General features: G+C 48.8%; 1 protein-coding gene and 1 long non-coding RNA gene across 2 annotated transcripts in view; one reads left to right on the top strand and one right to left on the bottom strand.

The window, feature by feature from the left end:
- The window catches only part of LOC142588522 (uncharacterized), a 64,918-nt gene that overhangs the window by 4,645 nt on the left and 38,550 nt on the right, over window positions 1-21,723 (bottom strand). Inside the window, exons 2-3 of the mRNA XM_075700353.1 lie at window positions 8,159-8,325; window positions 1,494-1,772 (exon numbers count right to left, since the gene is read on the bottom strand). Of these exons, the coding sequence (XP_075556468.1) occupies window positions 1,494-1,772; window positions 8,159-8,301 (422 nt within the window). The 5' untranslated portion in view covers window positions 8,302-8,325. The remainder of the gene's footprint in view (window positions 1-1,493; window positions 1,773-8,158; window positions 8,326-21,723) is intronic.
- On the top strand, window positions 14,956-15,496 carry LOC142588521 (uncharacterized). The gene is made up of 2 exons (XR_012829726.1): window positions 14,956-15,045; window positions 15,118-15,496. It is a non-coding gene; the product is annotated as an uncharacterized LOC142588521 (long non-coding RNA).

Here is a 21,723-nt window from a genome sequence, read left to right as displayed (position 1 = left end):
CAATTACCTTAAGGTTAACGTAGAAAAAATAAAGGCAGTGCTGTTTCGACCCTGCAACCAACAGTACCAGCTATTTACTTAGACACTACTGGAAGAGAATCAGTGCCGTCGCCATTTGGCGCATATAAATATTTCTTTGAATTTATGCAGATCACGTAGTTAGTTCTACAGGTGCTATGCGTGACCGGCGCAATAATCTCTCTACATCCATTAATATGCTTATATGTAATTCAATGTTCTTTCTTTAGTTCAATACGTAATTCTCGTCTGGAGAACAACTTGAACGGAAAAAGTATTTTAGCAGAGACTCTCCAAATCTGTCACAACCGCATGCACGCGACAGGCCAACGCCAAATCACACGTTCGGACAACATTTAGGATTTCCAACCCCGCAAGGAGAGAGGGTCTTGGCAGCGGGCCAAAAGCTTCCCGACGCACCGGGCAGCTTCTGGCAGCGAACTGGGGCCAACGTTGCAAACCACGGCGTGATTCGGAAAGCCCGCTTTGGACGCGTCGCTTTGCGCACGGGCCGTGACGTCGCACCGGGAGGAGGTCACCTTTGCGGGACCGCAAGACATCCGATTTATCCGAAAGCTCGAATTGACGAGCGGTGGCAGGACGAACGAATTTTTCTCATTTCTCGAAACAGTCTGTACGGTACAGCGCGGCTCAACCAGCATGCGGCAAGGAGAGCACGTGTGGACGCCGGTGTGGGCCAAACTAACCGAAACGACTTTGCCCTTCCACGACAATGATAGGTTTCCAACAGGGAGTGCTCGAATTAAGCGACTAACCGAGGCTAAATTAATGGCATTCGACTGTGTTCTCCTCGGGAAAGGGCTGGTGAACGCGCTCAAAATTTTGTCTGGGCTCCCTCGGCACAATTACGAGTAACCCCAGTTCAGTTCAGATGATCTACGTCTTCTTTTTTTCTTGGAAAGGAAAGGGGATGTAACTGAAGTGAATGTAGCTGCTGCTAACCCTTCACGTTACTGAAAAATGTTCACGTGCGTTATCCGTTACAGTTCAGAAAAGCTTACCGCGAAACGTAACGCGTTACTGCCAATGCTGCGCTTGACACATTATGTAATGCAGCCTCTTAAACTTACCTTACCATCGTTTTCTCTTCCATGAAAATTTTGTTTGTAACTTTGCACGCAATGCGTTTAATGTGTTGGATGTGGGTTCATTTCAGCGTTTCGATTATTTTCTTCTTTTGCCGGAGCCCATTGTTGAGCCCCGTTGTATCGATGCATTTATTTATACGGTCCGTACTCCTCGACGACACGCCATCTAACCAAAACGAAAGCAGAGCATTTTTTTACTGAGCGCGATATAACATTACAGACGGCGATGATGTACTGTGTATAACACGTCACCCTACGCGGTGCCGCGTGTGACTCTCCTGTCTATACATTGCGGCCCGCAGGTTGTGCAGCAAACGACGAGCACCACTGCCGTCTGCTGCTGGCAAGCAAGCAATACACACTCACGGGTAGAGCAGCTGCAGTGCCAGTCCGACGAGGCCGTACTTGTTCGGCTGGTTGTGGGCCTCGCACACGCTGCGCTTCATGCATTCCTGCGGGTCCAGGCTCGGGATGCTGGGGAACTTCTCGAGCCCTTTGTCGACGCGCGTCATGACGAACTCGCTGAGGCTCGCCAGGCCGGCGCGATCGGCGGCGGCGCCTCCCTGCGCCCACGACGGCGGCGGCAGCAGCAGCAGCGCTCCCGCGGCCGCAGCGGCCATCAGGCCTAGCTCCACCGGAGACCTCCTGGGGAGGAGCAGGAGGAGTCAGCTCTCTTCCCACCAGCATCGCGATAAAGGAAATGGAGGACAATGTCCCCCCCCCCCTTTTTTTTTTCTTCTCTAAAGCAGGAGACACACGGTAGGATTCGGCGTCCGATCCAACGTGCGGCGCCGCATGCTCCGGCATGCGGCATCCGGAGCATGCGGCATACGACGATTCGGGGCACACGGTGCGTGCATCCGAAAGATTGAGCGGCGCGTAAGCTCCGCCCAGATCCATCCCACCAGCTTGACTTCATAGGCACGCCGAGAAACGCAATATAAACAGCTCTGCACAACACTGCTTCGCTTTACGCGAACACTGTATCAAATTATGCCCCTGCGAGTGACAGAACACTTCACGACGGCGCGTTGTCCACTGACGACTCCGCTAACAGCCAGCGATAGGGCCTGTAGGCCTAGCTAGGCAGACGAGGCGGCCGACAGCGCTTACGATCCAACCAGAGCTCGTCGAAGAGCACTTATGTTTGCCAAAACAATGAAAACTGTACACTTAGGTAGCCCGTAATTAAATACAATTGGTTTACTCGACGCAGTCGTTGCGAAGGGCAAACGTGCAAGCGAAGCGAGCAGCGTCGCTCAGACGGTCGGTGTGTGATGTATGCCCGCGAAATGCCCTCGCGTCGTGGCTCCCGATCTCGCCAGTAGCTTAGTGCTAGTGTACTAGGCGCTGCTTTGCATAGCAGGCGCACGTTCGAGATAATTTTACTGAACTATTTTACTGTGTCGGGTCGGAAACAAACTGGAGCAGGCAAGGAAAAAAAAAAAAAAACACTGCGAGAAACTGGCCAGCCAGCGCCGCCTCCGTGGAGGGAACGTCAGAGAACGTCACATGCCAGCCGCGCTGTCATTGGCTGCGGCCAGACGACGGTGCGGTTGTCGGACGCGTCGGACGATGAAAATCTGCCCGGTTTGTCGCACGCCGGACGTCCGATCCGGCGCTTCGGCACGGCAAAATACCTCGATTCCGGCTGCCATTCCGGCGCGTCGGACGCCGGATCGGACACCGAATCGGACCGTATGTCGCCCGCTTAATTTCTTGCGGGAGCGCCGGCACTTGAGCGTTACGTCGCGGATTTCAAGGCATTTCTTGCACACTAAATGTTCGCCAAGTTAGATGCTTTACGAGAGAACGGTTCCCTCTTGACGTCGTGGCGAGCTGGTGCGGGCCTTTTCGACAAAGGGCGGTTTTTGTATACCAACTGCAGCTCGATCAAACGACTTCTTCTCTCTTTGGTGCAAGGTTTCCTTCAGAACTGCTTTCGTTCATTTGACGAGGGAGGAACTAAAAAAAATATGAAAGGTCAAACTATCCGCTTCTTTTTTTTTTTTTTTTTTGTCCCGAAACGTCGTCGGCGCCGTTACGTAACCCCAACTCTAATTTTTCGACTTTCGCCCTCCGGTTCCTTTCGAATGCAGCGCAGTTATCTCTTGTCGACAAACAACTTGGTACCGTCACCGCGAGCCTTTCCCGACCACCTCGGAGTCGATCCCCGTTCGAGGACACATACTTGCTAAACGCAAAAATGCTCTCACTGGACAACGCGATTCGAATAGTGCATTTAAGAAGAAAGAACTGCACTGTACCGACTATCCAAGTTCTGAAAATTGAATAAAGAGCTGACAATGTGACATTTAAAGGGACCCTGAAACGCTTTTGACGATTTTCTACAAACGTACTGAGTCGTTAGAGTAGGTCCTTCTGATCATTAATTGACACATCTAAGTGCCCCGCGTAAAGCGTGTAATTTATTATAAGGTTTTAAAGATGCACATCGCTGCCGATCGCAGCACTTTGCTCGGCGGAATTTTAAGCCGCCCCTACCCATATGACCGAAATCACCCATGCGACGTCAGTGGGGCGAGCTATCCGATTGGCTGACAAGAGCGCGTGATCGATAATTTTTCCAGCTTTATGGTAAACAAATGATCTTCATAATAGTTGGAATGTTAGCTAATTTGTTTTTATGAAAAGACAGTAACATAAAGAGAATGCACAAGAATAATTTTTCAGTACACTTGAGCACTTCCGGCACACAGCAAGTGTCGTCTGCTTGTGTTACAACATACTCCATTTTGACGAGAGCTCCGCGGTCAGAATCGGTCTGTCTTTTCGCGAGCACTATGATTCGACTTTGTTGCCTTGTGGACTGCAAACGTAGCGAGTGGCAATGTGTCAAGCTGCGACATCGTGTCCCTCTGCAAGGCAGCGTACGAGCGAACTGGCTGCTGGGCATCGGACTGCCGTTATCCGATCGGCGCCAGGATTTGCGCGTTTGTGGCCGTCACTTTACACCGGAAGATTACTAACGCAATAGCGTTTCGCGAGTCCGGTATTAGGGCAAACGCAAGCGCAAGGGGACAGAGTTTGGCCGCTTGACTGTGCCGTAACGGGATGACCCATGAGATGAGCAGAAGGGCAAATGTGAATGGTCTGCACGGTGCAGCCACCTGGTGGCACAGAGCTCAACCATACACAGTAGCAGCATGGAAGTGTTTTCTTTGTTGCTGGTGTGTATTTTTTGGAGGAGTGTAATCATCAACACGTTGTTTTTATAAATGTTTAAAATGTCTTACACTTGGTTAGAGCAATATTAGCGCTGTGTTTGGCTGGTTAAGCGCTGCGCCAACAAGTGTATGGACCGTGCAGACCGATCAGGCCGCTCACGTACGTCTACGCTAAAGTTCCTTCATCAACTTGAGTTTATGCCTCCAGTCATTTGCCGAAATGACCAGCTGGCCTGTGGTTACCGCTAGTGTGTGGTTAACGGAATACCAGACATGTTCGGCGCTACGACAGAATGCTCGCAACGCACGCTGCTTCGATAGCTCTCGCTTGGGGTCGACGGCCAAGCGGCTAGCGGAGAGGTCTCGCGCGGGCGGGGGCGGGCTCCAAAACAACCGGAAGTGGACGATGTGACGTCGCATCATGACGCTGAACCACTGAAGGCGGAGCTTAGCCCCGCTCGCTCGGCGAACGAGTTGAGGAGGAAAAGCATGGCTAGGGAGGAGGGTAACTTCTAATCGCTTGTAGCTCCATTAATACGTAACGCTTCACTTAAATTGTGGTGCGAATGTTCTACTTAAGCTGAACCCTACGCGTCTACAAAATTTGTCCGAACCGTTTCAGGGTCCCTTTAAATTTACAGCTTACAAGCAATTGTTACCGTGCTTAAAATGGTTTCGCAAAAGTCCTATTAAGGAGTTAGTGGTGTATAAATTGTTCGATTTGCGTGTCTCTATATATAGTATACAGAATCGCGATATCGTATTTATATTTATTTCCTTGTGTTGTAAATCTGATTCTTTAGTTTTTTTAAGTTTTCCGATCTTCAAGAATTTTTGTTAGAAAACTGATGGCCTAAATAAACATTATGCATCTCACAGTCGGTATACTTTCACTTTTGCTTCTAAATGCAACAGACCTCAGCGAATATCTGTGCAGTGGATGCCGAGAGAAACTGTTTCTCTGTTTCCGTGAACTTGGCTGTAGGCGCAATAATTGAGAATTGACTTAAGCAATGAATGACTTGGATGTAGGAGATCCTGAGATTCATTTGAGGAGATAATTTGTAAATAGGACTTTTGCGAAACTCTCGTAAAAATTGTAAAAATATCACGCAAACTCTAAGCTTGTATACTGTCCGCTTTAGATGCTCTAACATTTTTTGGAACCGCGACATCTGTCCTCAGAGCAGCGTTATACAGATGTCTGAACCTAATGCATCATGATGTTAAATTGCCCAGTTTTTGGCAATTCAAATATAGCAAAAAACATTGCAGCCTATAAATACAAATTCTGCGTCTACAGCAGGTGTAGTTTCTCCCTTGAACGCAACAGATATAATTTAAGTCAGCGGTTGTCTATTGAGAGCATTTGTGCGTTTTACGTGTGGTCGTAGGGAAATTCACCACCAATGCCAAACATGCGTGTCAGTGAGTCATACATAGATCGATATCAAGCGAGGCGCATAAAGCAGAGAGCTCACGGTATGCTTTTGAACGCACTCACACACACGGCAACGCTGCGCGCCTACAGAACTCGGCGCAATGTTCCTACAGTGGGCCTCTTCGATTTTCTGAGTTCTGGCAGCCCGCTGGCTAGTTCCGGTTCTGACAGGAAGTCACGTGGGCTGGGATCCCAAGACAACCCTAACCTGCCCGAAGTTTGCAAAATCGAACGCCGGTACAGCTGGCCAAATGTAAACATGCTACCAGCATGGCAGCGAGCGCGCTCGGCGTAGTCGGCCCATTTATGCGTTGCCAGCTTGAAAATATACAATTGCATCAGGAATACGATCACTTTCGCGCGGCGCAGGACGCGCGCTGGGCCAACCTCGCCTTGAGCAGCGCAACAGATGGCCTCCGACGCGGCGGATGACGCGAAAGCGATAGGATCCCTGCTCGCAGCGATCACGTCGCCCACCGGTGGCATTGATGAGTTGGCGTTGTGTCATCACAAGACGCGAAAAAGCAGGTTATCGGATACCTCTCATACGCATAAAATTTCGCGCCGACCTGCTTGGGCTTCGATTTCAGAAAGTCTGTTCTGGCTGATGGTGCTTCTGATTTTGACCCTAAGGTGCTGGGGACGCGGCTGGCGCATGAAAATGCACGCCGCCTGTGATCAGCGAAACGTTTCACACATTGGTAGCGATCATGAGAGCAATAAGCTAATGTACGTGTGTCTAATGTACCGAGTGCAATCAGTGCATTCTTAGATCAACGGCCTGCAGTCCGAACACATATCGGTTTCGGGCTGCCACCTAAGCATACGACGGAGAGACGGAGCGAACACGGGCTAGCTGGAAAGCATTCGCTACCTGCAGAGAAATGAGAGATATACATACGCGAGATATGTGAAAAGGAACGCCACCAGAGAAAGACGAACCCAAAATGTACCGCAATGTGTGAATGAGCGTCTACAACTTGCGTTGAACACGATGCAGATAACATGCACGCATGAGAGCGCGGCGTGCTGTTCACCGCCGCGAAGAAACAATCAGGGGACACACACAAACGCTTCAAACGGTTAACCACGGCTCGTATCACACCGCTTCGCGATCCTGAACGGAGCGTTAGCACCTAAAAAGATAACGCTAGAAGTAAGGAAATTCGAAGATGACCGTAGACAGCTGGCTGAGCGAGGTAAATTTAAGTCCTCAAGCGCCCGCGTTGCAATCCGTGAAGTCCCCGCAAAGATGGCGGCGAGTGGCCATCGTTTCTTTACGTCGCCTGCTAGCCAGAGAACTTCCAGAGAGCAGCCAGACCCAAATTCTTCCTGGCAGGTTCTGGCAGCCCGCGGGTAGCCAGAACCGTCCAGCCCATGGTCCAGCCCGAGCAAAACAAACGCCCGGCGGAAGTGCGTCGCGCGGTGGGCCGAGCAACCCGAGAAAGACGAAGACGCTCTGGCTGGCTCTGACAGCCCGCGGGTAGTCAGAAGTCGAAAATCGAAGAAGCCCAGTGTGCAACTACTCGATATATTACGACCACTGCTGCTTGTGGATTACACATTCACCAATCAGATAATTTTAGAATTGGGGGCGCAAGGCTCTGGGTCCCCAAGCCGTGTTGCGTCGGTTGCTCTTGGGTTTAGATGAGCAGCAGAGTTTGAGGATTGGGTCGAACGCAGACAGCGTTGGGTTGAGCGCTTGGGGCGCCGCAGTGTGGAAAATAGAAACGTGCTTGAAAGAAAAAAAAAATGAATCTCTTTTCTTACAAGTGAAAACAAACAGAATGCATTTTTGAGCAAAAAGAACGAACAATAATGTGTAAAAAACTGTTAGTACCGGTTAGCATTACGAATTAAGTGTGCGATTCTAAGCCAAGCAAAGCCAATCGAAGCCAAGCGCTCTTAGTTGGTGTTTCCTTGTGACGCGCTGCAAAAAAACTGCGAGTTCACCCGCGTGAAATGGCGAAAATCAGTCGAAGTAAATAAAGTTTGCCCTGCGACCATCTGCTGTACGCTGTCACCCGCGAGGGCGGCCCAAGACGGCTTGGGGGCCCACGCTAGTTTTCGATTCTTGGGTCTTGGGTTAACGCGAACGCAAGAACCCAAGACTGGCTTGGGTTCTGCGCATGCGCACTTGTGGCGCGCAATTTTCTTGGGTCCCCAAGCCGCTTGGGCCCCCAATTCTAAAACTCTCTAATAATTGCGCCTGTTTCTGGTTGGACTATCTCACGAACACAAATAATGTGTGCTGTGGCCGCCAGCCTCTTGTCCCGTCGCCTTTCGCGTCATAGATACTGCGACGTGCGAGATTCAATTTTGCACATCTCCTTCAAATGCGACGCACTATTTTTCGGACGCAGTGCCCGCTGCACACAAGGCGCGCGGCAGCCAGCTCGTACCTGGGATCGGCGGCGTGCTGCAGCGAGCGGAGGCCCTCCTCCGCTGCGTCGTCGTTCGGGGCGTGGCCAGCAGGCGGCGCCTGCGACAGGACGGTGCACGTGACCAGGCACAGGAGAACCGCTAGGTGGCGACAGCGAACCATGGCGCCTCTTCACCGGCTCGTCGGCTGCGAGGGTTTCAAGGGGTTGAGCGGGTGCGCAAATATTCCTAGTTTTGAATACGAATCGAATAGTCCCAGCTGTGTTCAGTTCGATTAGCGAAGTCATTATTTGAAATTTTCGAATATAAGTAATAACGACACTTACTGGGGCGCCTCAACAGAGGGAGAGACATGGAAGTGTTTCGACTGATGCGGCTGCTATGCAGAGGCAGAGACAAAAACTACGAGTTCTCACGCTGAGGTTGTTCGTAGGAAGCCGAAGGTCAGCGCAGGCGGTCGGTCAATGTCAAAAAGCACTCGCGAGGGAGAATGAAAAATGGCTCGCCTTCTAGGCAGTCTCGATCGAATATTTGGCCAATCTTTTACAGCCCTTTTGAACCAATGTGAAGAGCGGCATACATTTTTCATCCTTCAACGAACACAACGCTGCATTTGGGGACGCCCTCGTTTCATTGCTGTCGTTGTCATTATGGCCGGGATAACCGAAAACTGTTCTTCCTCATTTACACTCTAAAGCAATCTGCAGCCCCCTCAGGGTGTATTGTGTCAGCAAACACAATAATCGTCGTCCGCCTTCCTCGAAAACACTTTCCCGCCGGGGATGCTGCGCACCACCCATCGCTGGTGACCTGCCGCGCGCGAGGACTGTGCGAGACGAGGTTTCCAGAGTGTGCAATACAAGCTCCTTGGTGACGTGCAAATTATTGCAACCGTGCCACGTGTGTAACCCCCTCCCTCTCTCCTTGTCGAACAAACTCCACGCAGTTTTTATGGTTTAGAAGTGCGAAAACGCTCGATATTCGATTCGCTATTCGGTATGCGTTTCCCTCGAATATTCGCGCTCGATGCAATTCAGAAAGTTCGCTATTGTGACACCCCTACTTTAAAGGGCCGCTCACCAGGTCTGGCCATTTTGAGCTTACAAGCGCAGAGCATTCATGAAGCGATAACGATCGTGTCTGCAAAGTATTACATCGCTACGCACCGCGGAAAGATCTGAAATTTCAAATGAAGCGCCGTTTTTCCTTCTCCTCGCGGCCGCCGCGCTCCAAGGCGGCCGGTGACGAAGTCGTGCCCCTGCGCCTACGTAGTCGTGTCCGCAGTATGACGTCGCTCGTGGTGACACGTGACTTCGAGAATTATTCAAGACAACATCTGTTATCTGTGCGATCTGTCGCTTGATTTGACAAATTGAAGCTTAGAGAAATCATAAAACACACAAACGGAATGTTTGCGTGTTTTTTTTTTACTTCACACCGAAGCAAGAGAGATGTACTTCCGCTTCGTCTGCTTGTTCTCACGGTCGTGGGGTGACGTGCGTAGATACCGAAACTACGCCATTTTCTACCATGCTCCAGCGCCTGATCATGCTCTGCGATACGCTTGTTCAGCTTCAATATTCGTGTAGCACTAAATTACATCGCTAGTCATGTTTCCTTGTGCACTTGTGCTACGTTGGTTCGGGTCCAATGAAACAGCAAGGGTCAGGCAAGTATGGGTACTAGCGTAATACAATATGGTTAGAGCATATTACTACATGTGAGAAGTAAATATTTCACATTTACACTTTACAATAATAACTGGTCAAACGTAAGACTAACAAAAAAATTGACGATTTATAGAAACGCGCTAAAGAAAAGAAAGAAAACAATCGCACCGAAAAGCATCGTCCATCTGAGCGCACACAGTCAAAAGAGGCGCCTTCAGTGTGTATCGCGGCCTCGGCCAATCTAGTCCAATCGTGTGAGGCGAAATCGAATGTAGGCTTTTCGAACGTGTACAAGATAGCAGCACAGCCTTCTGCAAAATCACGCAGCTCGGTTCATCGAAATAATGCGTGGTTTTACGTAACGTTAACTTCATACGTTACCAATAAAAAAACCTATTGGCCGAATATTACAAGTTGCGCATAAAAATCGAATAACAACACTAACTATTCGTATTCGAAAAAAGTCTATTTCATATTTTCCAATAGTTGGAACTAAGCGAACATTTCGCAACAACCGATTGTCAAAGTATAGCTAATGCTTGCCGTCTGCTAAGCAAATCGCAAGTTATCAAAATTGAAGCGATAAAAAAAGTTTTCATAAGAATACAGAAGCAAAATAGATCATGCAAGTTTTGTTTTGTGCTTCATGGCGGAAGCCTACATGCCAGTGTTGTTAGTAATGTGGCACTTTGTGCGTTTGCCAGTCTAGTCACCTAGCATCTTTTACGCCACGGCCTGTCCTTGCAAGGGGCCCTTTTACATGCGTTTGCGACACACAAGTCTTTCAACAGTATTTTTCCCCCAAAGCGTATGATACTTCTTTTGGCAAACATTTATTTCGAGTTTTTGTAAAGCTCCATCCCATGTAGGAGCCGCTCATTCTTGGAAAGCTTGTTTGTAACTGCAGGCATGTCGAGAGGGTGCCGATCGTCTCTTTTAACATCAACCCCGTGTTTAAAACTGATTGTTTGGCCCTGATGCATAGCTGTACTTTTTATATAATAGACTTTTTTTTAAGCGCACACGCCAGAACCTCGTCTCATTATGAGACTTGGCTTGGCGCGCGTCTTTGCACAAATTTCGCCATGCGGCTGCGGGATCGAATGCGCGACCTCGAGCCGTGGCTACCACGCCGTAGCGGGCTATCTTTCTTCAACTATTCAACACATTAGGCATGAAAACTAACTATACAGAAACAAATTTTCCTGCTATATGCGTTCCAATGGATATTTGATTCAATACTTCGTATTCGATTAGTGCTAAGAAAAAAAAAGTGATATTCGCCCGCCTCCAGTGTTACACATAAGTGACTTGCTCCGTAGCCGCGGCGGTGGCAGTGGGCTTCTTCGATTTTCCACTTCTGGCTACCCGCGGGCTGCCAGAGCCAGCCAGAGCGTCTTCGTTTTTCTCGGGTTGCTCTGCCCACCGCGCCACGCACTTCGGCCGGGCGTTCGTTTTGCTCGAGCTGGACGGTCCTGGCTACCCGCGGGCTGCCAGAACCTGCCAGGACGATTTTGGTCTGGCTGCTCTCTGGAAGTTCTTTGACTAGCAGACGACTAAAAGAGGCGATGGGCGCTCGCCGCCATCTTTACGGGTACTTCACGGATTGCAACGCGGGCGCTTGAGGACTTAAATTTACCTCGCCCAGCCAACTGTCTACGGTCATCTTCGAATTTCCTTACTTCTTGCGGTATCTTTTTAGGTGCTAACGCTCCGTTCCGCATTGCGAAGCAGTCTGATACGAGCAGTGGTGAACCGTTGGAAGTTTTTGTGTGTGCGTCCCCAAGGCTTCTTCGCGGCGGTGATCAGCGCGCCGCTCTCTGATGCGTGCATGCTATCTGCATCGTGTTCCACGCAAGTTGTAGACGCTCATTCACACATTGCGCTACATTTTTGGCTCGTCTTTCTCTGGTGGCGTTCCTTTTCACATGTCTCGCGTATGTATATCTCTCATTTCTCTGCAGTTAGCGAATGCTTTGCAGCTAGTCCGTGTTCGCTCCGTGTCGCCGTCGTATGCCTAGGTGGCAGCTCGAAACCGATATGTGTTCGAACTGCAGGCCGTTGATGTAAGAATGCACTGATTGCACTCGGTAAATTGGACACACGTACATTGGCTTATTGCTCTCATGATCGCGACCAATGTGTGAAACGAACTAGCTAGCTGCCATCTGGCTGCCAGCGGGCTGCCAGAACTCCGAAAATCGAAGAGGCCCGCTGACTGTGGCGTTCCGCTGCTGAGGTTGGCGAGCTCGACTCCTGGCCGCTTTTCGACTGGGGCCGAGATGCGCTCGTCTGGCACCTCGAGTGGTCAAATTTAGGCACTCCTCTACGGCGTGCCTCACGGCCCCAGCGTCAAAAATAAATAAATAAAGAAAGAAATCAATCTCAATCAATCAATCAATTTCTTCTGTCGGAGAAGTACACATTACATAAAGGACAGTTCACTGTGAAATGCGTGGAGTAGTAAATTTCCTTGGCCGGACCACTTCCATAGCTTGCGCAGCTGCTATGTATACGAAACGGAGTTACGGAGATCACCCATACTCGCCATAGCCGCCGTATTGCATTATCATTGTAGCGCTGTTGTCGCGGTCTCAGCGCTTTGCAACGAACCGGCGAACCCGACTGTGAGAGGTCGATGCCCCCGTTTCGCGCCGGAGGGGTTGTCGGAAGGTGAAGCCCCCGTTCCAAAGCCCCACTGGCCCTCGTTGGTCCTGCCGGCCGAGTCGCGCCTCCTTTTCGTTGCGTGCCATAGAGTTAGTAGAACAACTCTACAGGAAAAGCTGGGCCGGAAAAGAGGGAACCTCTAGGGCGCCGCCCTGTTGCTACTGGTCAATGTGGCCAGCGCAATTACTATTGAAAGAGCTGAAAACAAGTACAGGTCACCTTATGCTTTGTCATCTAAAAACGCATACCTGATGGCTTTATGAAGGTGGTACGTTAATATTAAGTTCACAGAAAGCGATCCCTAAGTCCGTGACTTATGGAAATCACGATGTACGCATTCATGCAATAAAGGATGACGCGAATTTCGGTTTCGAATCTGTTTTTTGGATGCGTAGTAGTTTCGTGCAGATAAGGTTTGACATGCGATCGCGCGTAGACATCGGTCACACTCGTGCCTTATGTGCCACCGAAGCCCCGAAGTGCTCTGGCATATACCTTCACATGTAAGTAAACGAAAGTATCTCCTTGTTGAGAATATCACGCGATTAGGCAGCTCTTGTGGTGCATCACAATCGTTTGAGAAGCGTCACAGTAGAGCATTTTTCTACATGCGGAGCGGTGTTTCTATTTGCAGGTTTCCCTTCAGTAGGAAATTGCTGGACAGGCGAACCAGCGCACTGGAATATTACTGGAGAAGCCACAAGCAACTCAAAGAATCTGTTTAATTGTTGCACTTTGAACGATCATGCTTCTACAAAGGCCACAGCAGAAAAACAGCCTGATGCCGAGTATTTCTGTGCCACGAAGTAATCAAGAGGCGAGTGCCTAATGCGGACGAAATCGAGTGCATCGAGACTTAGAACGACAGAAAGCTGAGCTAGTTGGTAAGGATTCATTATGCAAAACAGAGGTGAGGCATGCAGACAGGACACAAGAGTAGAGAAGTGGGCAGCGCTCGTGTTGTTTGCTTGTAAATACTCTACTCTTGTGTCCTGTCTACACGCCTCACCTGCGTTTTGCATAACGAGTGCATCAACCCACATATTAATAGCGTAGGCGTTTTATTAACTGTGCAATATTTTCAACACTTCCTTGCATGCCATTTTAAGTGGAATGTCTTTTCTGGTCACAAATTTGTGCAGCGAATCTATTTGCATGATCGGCTCCGGGCCTGAGGGACCGTTCACTTGCACTTGATGCTGAGTTTTTTACATGTATCCATAAACTGCAGATATGCACATCAGATCTCTGCGAGCATTTTCAAAATTCAATTATTTTAGACAACAGGCACATATGCAACACTGACATAATCTCAAATACCACTCAGCAGCTGGGACACATTTTTGTTGACCATACTAGCAGGTAAAATAAGTAGATCATGTGGACAGCTCCAGCTCATTTTCCTTAAATCAGTGTGTACAAGGGGTATGCAAAAATAATTTTTTTCTCGCGCACCGATTATTTTGCTCTATAAGCTAGAGAACCCACCACGTCAGTGTAATGTGTCTTGTACATCACAGTAATATGTGCTTTAATTTACCAAGTGAGATAAGTTACATTATGGCTCATTCAGTCAAATCACACTGCAAGCTGCATTCATCAATCTCCAATTGGATTTTGCAAATGTTTAATGAAACATGTTTCCCTGTTATGCAGATATGCAATGGCAAGCCCTTCCGTGTGTTCCAAAGGTAAAATTTAAGCTCTAAAATAAAGAAGGCATTTCTAGCCAGAAACAACAAGCAAAAATGGTGAATGCATAGTATCAGAAGCCCAAGGTACAGAAATGATGAGAAGTGTCGAATGATTTTAAGGAAAGAGTGCTATTTGAAAATGCAAGACTCTTTACTGGAGGTCAAGCAAGTGAATATAGGTAGAATACTCTGCAAAATTATGCGAGTGAGGGGATGTCAAACAATGGGTCAGGAAATGCGTTGTTTTTCTGCAAAACAAAAGCTGACTGCCATTACATAAGTCACTTTAGCATCATGAGACTGCTGCTTGATAAATTCAGAAATCAACCAAAAAACAAGACACGCGAAAATAAAAACAATTTAATGATGCTCTCTCCACACTGGGATAAATAAAAACAAACACATCACATCTAATGTGGACATATCACACGCCTTGTGAAACACTAAAGAAAAATCACTTTCGAGCTATGGCACTTGCCACATAGATGTGGGTGGCCTTGAACTAATAGTGATAGTTACCACTGCATTTAGAAATTGAAAGCATTCATGCAGACAAGGATGATTCTTCATATTTTTGGCTACCACTTCAAATGCCTCCACCAAGTGTTACAATGCTGCACGCAGCCATACTAAGGATCTCGCAGCAACACCTGCAGGTAAAAAGCAGAAGCTGTCAAAGTGCTGATGTGTACTGGACACTATGTTTGAAAACTGTTAGGCAAGAAGGGTGCAAGAAGCAGACATAACAACTGCATTTATTTCCCTAATTCCCCGTTTGAATGGCCTTTTCTTTTTGCTTAGACAATGCCTACGCCTAGCCACAGCAGCTCCCTCATACAGACTCTGCAAGCCAAGAGGCCGTGGAGGCAAATGCAGGTAAGAGGCAAGAAGCAATAGCACTGGTATCGACGTTCATCTAATTTCTTTCTTTTCCTTTCGTTTACGCAGCCAGCACACCTCGAACAGCCACCTTGACTGCGGGTGTGTCACCCTAGTCGCCAAGGAAACATTTGAGGGAAAGCGGCAGGCAATGTGAACAGCCACTTCTCCATGTAAACGATACTCTTTCTCTCCGATGACTCCTACGCCTCGCCACGCCAGCACAGTTGTGCTCAAAGATGCCGCGAAGGCATTTGCAGGTCAGAGGCAAGAAGCAGTGGCACTGGTGTCGACATTCACCCAATTTCTTTTTCTTACACTGAGGCAGCCAGCACACCTCGGAACAGCCACCTTGACTGTGGGTGTGTCAGTAGATTCCTGTTGTACATATGCTCATAATAAACTTCAGTAAACTTGAACTTGATAATAAACTTGAAGGCAAATGGGACATTGATGCATTGTATTTTTGAACATTTATTGTACACATACAATATATGTTACACTTTGCAGTGCTACAGAGCGTATTTTGAAACTTCCCCCTATATTTTGCACCTTTAATTACGTATGTGTTGTGTGGCCCTCAATGCAGTTCATGTTGTAGCAGCTGCTTTGTCTGTGTATCGCACATTGGCTTAAGCTCGTGATATCCACATACTTCTCTCACATATACAAAATAAAGTTCTATGTAGTCCTCAGTGTTACAACAAAAAATGAAAGTAGACAATCCGATCGTGGAATTGTGTTTAATACAGTGATTCCTATGACAGTTACTGACAAGTTGACAACTTGAACTGGTCAATTGGTCCATAGCCTCCTCTATTTTTCAAAAATAAAGGAGGCTATGGATCCGTCATGGCAAGGAATTGTATGTATACATAAAAAGAGGGGGGTATGTGTGTTTGTAGTAGGGGGTATAGGATTAGGGCGGTACGAAAAAATGTGCCAACACCGTCCTCTAGACCCATTGCGTTAAGGTACCGTAACAAAGCGTATTATGCATAAAGTTCACACAACCAACTCTGGTATTACTGCACACGCCAGACGACGCGAGCTACATTTGTCATGACGCATTCGCGACTGCACCGGATGCCCTCCATATTATTCTCTTTAATCGTGCACACTGCACCGAGGCAAAAGAAAGATCATGGGCGCAGGTGCCTTTAAGGTATCTCGTCCTTGCGAGGCTCTGCTGCGCGTGCCAGGGGAGCTGTCCGTGCGAACACTCCCTGGCACACACATGCCTCGGCGGCCCCATACCTACGTACCATTCTGCTTCGAGCTTTGATCCCCCCACTGTCCCTTGGGTGCCCTGGAGTTCCTGCGCCGCCTGCTTTATTATAATCTCAGGTGCTCTCCTGACACTTCCGTTTGTAGGTTACATGTGCCCTACCCCAAATGGATCAGTGCTTATAGTAATAAAAAATCCCGATCTATCGCCGCGACGATAGATCGCGAAAGCGGCTTTTGCAACATACCGCGCCCGTGCGAAGAGAATTACGGAACGCCAACGATGAATCTGACCACAGCTTCGAGCTCGTAACCTCGTCGAGTGACACTCCTGCAACAGGCGTGACCGCTGAAAACCGCATACCACCGGAAACTTCAGCAGGATCATCCCTCGGTTGCATAACTGCCACCTGTACGGCCAACATGGACCACACCCGCACCGTCCCGCAACATAGAATAAAGAACCAACTTATAAAGCCCAAACACACGGCTGCACGCGCAGATCACGACAGTACAAGCGAGACGCCATGCTGCTACGCTGCTACTGTTGCCGGATTAAAACTGACTACTGTCACCAAGTCTAGCAAGCGTCTCAGGAGCTGGCAACCTCGGCGCGTAGCAACATGGCGGCGCTCTTGCGGTTCCCGATTTCAATGCATGGGCCCTATGAGTAGCTTGTCCTCTAGAGTCAGTATAGTAACTCTATGCCGATTTCAATGCATGGGCCCTATGGGTAGCTTGTCCTCTAGAGTCAGTATAGTAACTCTATGTTGCGTGCGCCACAACGGCGCACCGAGGACCGCCGAGGACGGCACACGTTCCCCCGGAGCCTGCGAGGTGGCGTCCCTGTGGCGCAGCAGCGTGTGTTGCCAGGTTTGGCTAGATATATAGCCAAATTGGGCTACAGGAAAAAAAAATGGCGTCGACTTGGGTGAGTTAGCTATGTGACTATATTTGGGCTACAGAACTTCTACGACTTGGCTTTGTTTGGGCTATAAGGGGCGCCCTAATCCACGATCTAGAGGTGGCTCTCATCGAGCAGAAACAACTCTCGAAGGCTATGTTTTAGCTAGCTGAATCGGCAGCGCGGCTGTTCATGTGTGCGCGCGCGAAATGCCTACCCCTCCCCCCCCCCCCCCAATGTGCCACCATCTGAGCCGATTGCTTTGATGTTTGATGCACTTAAATTGGCATCTCGCTTCACCGTGCTAACATTTGCGCCAGCAACATCGCCTCATCTTCGTCTGATCCCGACACCCGATAACCGGGCATCGAGATGAGCTTGGGAGTAGAGTGTTTCACAGTACACTGTACTAACATGGCTATGCTCAGAAACGGACAGCCATAAAATAGGGTCGGACGATCGTGGTACCAGCAGGAAAAAAGGGAAGCACGGGTAGATGACACGCTCCAATGTGTTCACGGTCAAGGCTTCTGGTTGAAATGTCGCGTCGTCCACAGCTTTCGACCTACTCCACGTTTCTCACGGTAAGCTTTATTGCCATTTTCCTTTGCGTTCGAGATGAATTTTAACGCGATAGCATTTAGGGCCCCGTGTCGCAGAAAATCCGGTGTTGGCGCCATTGTCCATATGACAAAAAAAAAAAATTATCCAGAACGACGCAGGCCCTTCGGCTGGCGCATAGGCGTTGCTGAACTAAGTGAATTTCTCAAAGTAAAACGCTTCAGAAAATTTGTAACGTGCGACTTACATGCAACCTACAGACATGATGGCGTCGGATTGTAATTTGAATATACAAGAAAACATAGTTCTGGTTCGCGGATCATCAAACACAAACCCCTTTTCGAGCTGCCGTTTGAGTTCTGTCTTAGTGGGAGCGGCGCGCCCCATTCGGTGCCTTGCAACATCATCCAGATGACACTCGCGGTAACGGGGCGCCAGCCGTGCGTGGGAAATGAAGTAAAAGAACCAGAAAGCTTACTTTCGTACATAGCGTTCGCCGCAGGTAAACATTGCGGTTACATAAGCTGCATTCGCCTGGAAGCGTGAGAAGCAGTAGGGATCTTTGAATGATCTCGCGTTCCACTCTTAAAGGCAAAGCTTAAAGGGAATGAGAACCAATTTTCATTGTACCTATATTTTAATGCAATGTCAAGCTTCACGGTCAGAGCTGAAACATGAACTGGTAAGGCAGAAAACGCGGTGGAACATATTTTATCAGAATTTTTCGATCTGCAGTGAGGATGTTGTCGTTCACTGGAAGCATGCTGAAATCGGTGATAGGTGAGCGCGATAGCGATTATACGCCGGCATTAAAGGACACTAAAGGTTAATATTAAGTCAACGTCGACTGTTGAAATACCATCCCAGAAACCTCGAAACGTTTGTTTCATGCGAACAAGAGACTTCTTTTAAGAGAAAATGCGTTATGAAGCGTCCGCGTACCTCTAGCGCAGTTCAAATCGCCCGCCCTCCGATCTAGGTGTGGTGACGTCATGGTCTCATAGTGACGTTCGCCGTCGGTGAGTAAAACGGCGCTCGCAGACGGCGCTACGGCTTTTCTGCGCAAAACGCAAACGCGCGGCCAGAAACGGAGCCAAGACAGAGCCGACAACAGCGCGAAAGCGGAACTATGGTAGCTAGCGGAAGGGAAAGCGCGCGACGATAAGCTGGTTCTTTATTTTGTGACGCCAACTTTGACGCTCGTTGCAATATGGATGTCCCTGACAACAACACATTGGCTCGCAATGCTGGGCTCGACTTCAGCGATTTAAGCACTGATGAACGTGACATGCTGCTGAGGGCTCGCGCTTTCGGCGTCGTTGCGTACTACTACGACGGCAACTGTATGTCATGGCTGTACATATTCGCACATTTGTAGCTTTTCCTTAGTGAAAACCAAATGCTGCACTCACCGTCCCGTCTTCGACCTGCAGTTGTTCTTGCGCTTCGGAGAATGCCGGCAACACCGACGGAACAGCGCTACGGGAAAACATTGCTTTGAAAGGCATTCCAGACGACTTCAATAAGTCGGCGTTGAACTCGTAATCCTCTGAACGAAAGTGCAGCGAGCACGCTATGCGATTTTTCGGCTCTTTGCCAACGCGCTATGGCAGAGGTACGGCACTTAACCACTTCGAACGGAGAGGTTCACTCGCTGGCACACAGTGATAAGTAACGTTGGGTTCGCCGCTGCAACTGCCCATGGCCAAGTTCCGCGGACCGTTCGCGCATCCCAAACATCACATGGACGTGGCATTCTCACTACTTTTTCCAAATGCAAGTTTCGCGAGCCAGCAGAACCAGCGCAGCACGACGGGATAACGAAACTGAAACTCTAAAGCGCGCGCGGCGCAGAGTCGAGCGCGCATGCAGAGTCGAGCGAAAACGAAACCTTTCGAGCACCCATATATACTACTGAAGAGTAACGTCAAAATGTTATTTTTTCTTAGAATCGAACAGAAATAGACAAGTAGCATTTTCTTCCGTCTTACAACCTGATGAAATTACCTTTTTAATACGAGTTGTTGAGTACTAGTGACATAAATTATGATGAGGAGTGCCTTCGTCATCGGGCTAGTACCGGAATGTCGCTGGGGGGTCTCAAATCTTGTCATGCATTTACCTCAATTTCTCGGTTACTAAAGCTCTGTTCGCGATTCTATTGACGCCTTAGACGTTCTAGAGTATTGCTTTATCCCTTTAACTTGACTTCACAGTAACCTTTAGTGTCCCCTTAGTGGTAGGCAGAAGTGCGGCTGTAACTGTGAGAAAGTATTATTTTGTCTATCAAGTCCACGCTCCTGCGATTCATATTTTCCGAAGTGTTAAAGTATTCCTACGATAATAGCTACGTGTTTTCGTTGTTTCCTGCCCAACTAACTGCTTTGGCATTTAACCAGTAAAAATCAAACCAATTGGATCGAAAACGAGACGAATCTTTTACAGGCACGTGATATGCAGTTCAGCGTGTTGCCGGAGCCATGCACGGGCTTTTGATTTCCAAAGCATAGAATAAAGCGCCATTGTCTAATAATATAGCAACTGCAATTCTAAGCAATAATTATGTTTGTACATAATAACAGCCGACTTACGTAAACTAATGCCGTAGACTACATACGAAGTGCCAAGATTTCACTGCTAGGCCTCGCCACTTACTGGCTTTTGAGGCTTTCTTTTCCAATTTAAAATTATAATCCATACTTGAATCGCGAATAGCGTGCTGGATTCTGTCACTATAAATTATTGTAATTCATTTCCATCAAAGTCTCACAACACATTCTGGGCCAAATGTCAGTCCCTTTAAGCGTCCTTTAAGGTTTTCGTTCCTGCCTACATTCGAGATAGGTTCGCTCTCTGCAGCGATTGGAATTTGAGAGCTTCCGGAGCCAACCAAGAAAATTTTCTGTGTGCATTATTATGTAGCTGTTGTTGTCAAGGGTCGACCGTCACGGAGTCACGGGCTTACTGTTACGACGGGTTGTGCAAAAAGGGATTACCGTAGTCGAATGTGTAAATGTATATACAAATAAAAAATGGCTATATTGGCTACAAATTTGTTTTGATCTTTTTTTGTGTTTAGCTACATTTGGGCTACCGTTTCTCTATAGCGTTGGGCTACACCGCCTTTTCCGACCTGGCAGCACTGCGGTGTCTCCTCCCGGCTCGGAAAATGAGTCCTCGATCGAGCCAGGCGGAACACACAGCAGGTGTGACGTCCTTCTGAAGGTTGGTTATGCCGCTCCGAGGGAGAACGAGAAAGCTTCTTGCGAATCCGTGGAAGAACCATGTGCCTCCCCAAGGCCATAGCGACGACCGCAGCAAATGCCTCGAGAGGGACTGCGTGGGGGGCAGTGGTTTGGGTCGCTGCGTGACCGCGCCGCCGCTCTCGCTCGTCTGCGGCCGGCGTTAACCGTCCTTGGGTCCACGTGCACGCGTTCCCCATCTTGTCTGCAGGTATTTGGTGCGTCTCCTCCCCGCAGAATTGGGGTGCCGAGGGGTAGTCGAGTCTTTGTAGTAAAGCTCTACCTTGGGAGTCTCTGAGCGATTGCCGCGACTTGTTCATCGTGTGTATTGTGAATACCCAGACTCCCCAGGCGTTCTGTGCCAGTGTAGTTGGGGAGGTCGAGTGCAGCCACGTAGGCAGTGCGTATGAGCACGCTGACCTGCTCTGCTTCAGATTTGCGAGAAAGCTGGTGTGCCAGAGCGTACGTAATGCGGCCGACGATGAAGGCCAGTCTGCCGGTCCATCGTGCCGTCCTTACTGCGGGCGATTCTCCTCACGAGTCTCGTTACGCTCTTGGCAGCGTGTTTGCCTGGCGTTGGCGATACGCTGCCCGACCCCTGTTCTGGCATTCCCAGAACCTTAAAGGGAAGCTGAAACGGTTTTCAATTTCCATGAATTGCTGGGATTGGGAAGAACAGACCTAATAATTTACGGTTCCGAAATTTTTTTCTTCGTTTTGTTAATATAAGGGGCGCAAATC

Source organism: Dermacentor variabilis, chromosome 7 (genome assembly GCF_050947875.1).
Source record: "Dermacentor variabilis isolate Ectoservices chromosome 7, ASM5094787v1, whole genome shotgun sequence".
Taxonomy (NCBI): domain Eukaryota; kingdom Metazoa; phylum Arthropoda; class Arachnida; order Ixodida; family Ixodidae; genus Dermacentor; species Dermacentor variabilis.
The sequence above is the reverse complement of the archived record's forward strand: the minus strand, read 5'-3'. Positions and strand labels throughout refer to the sequence as shown.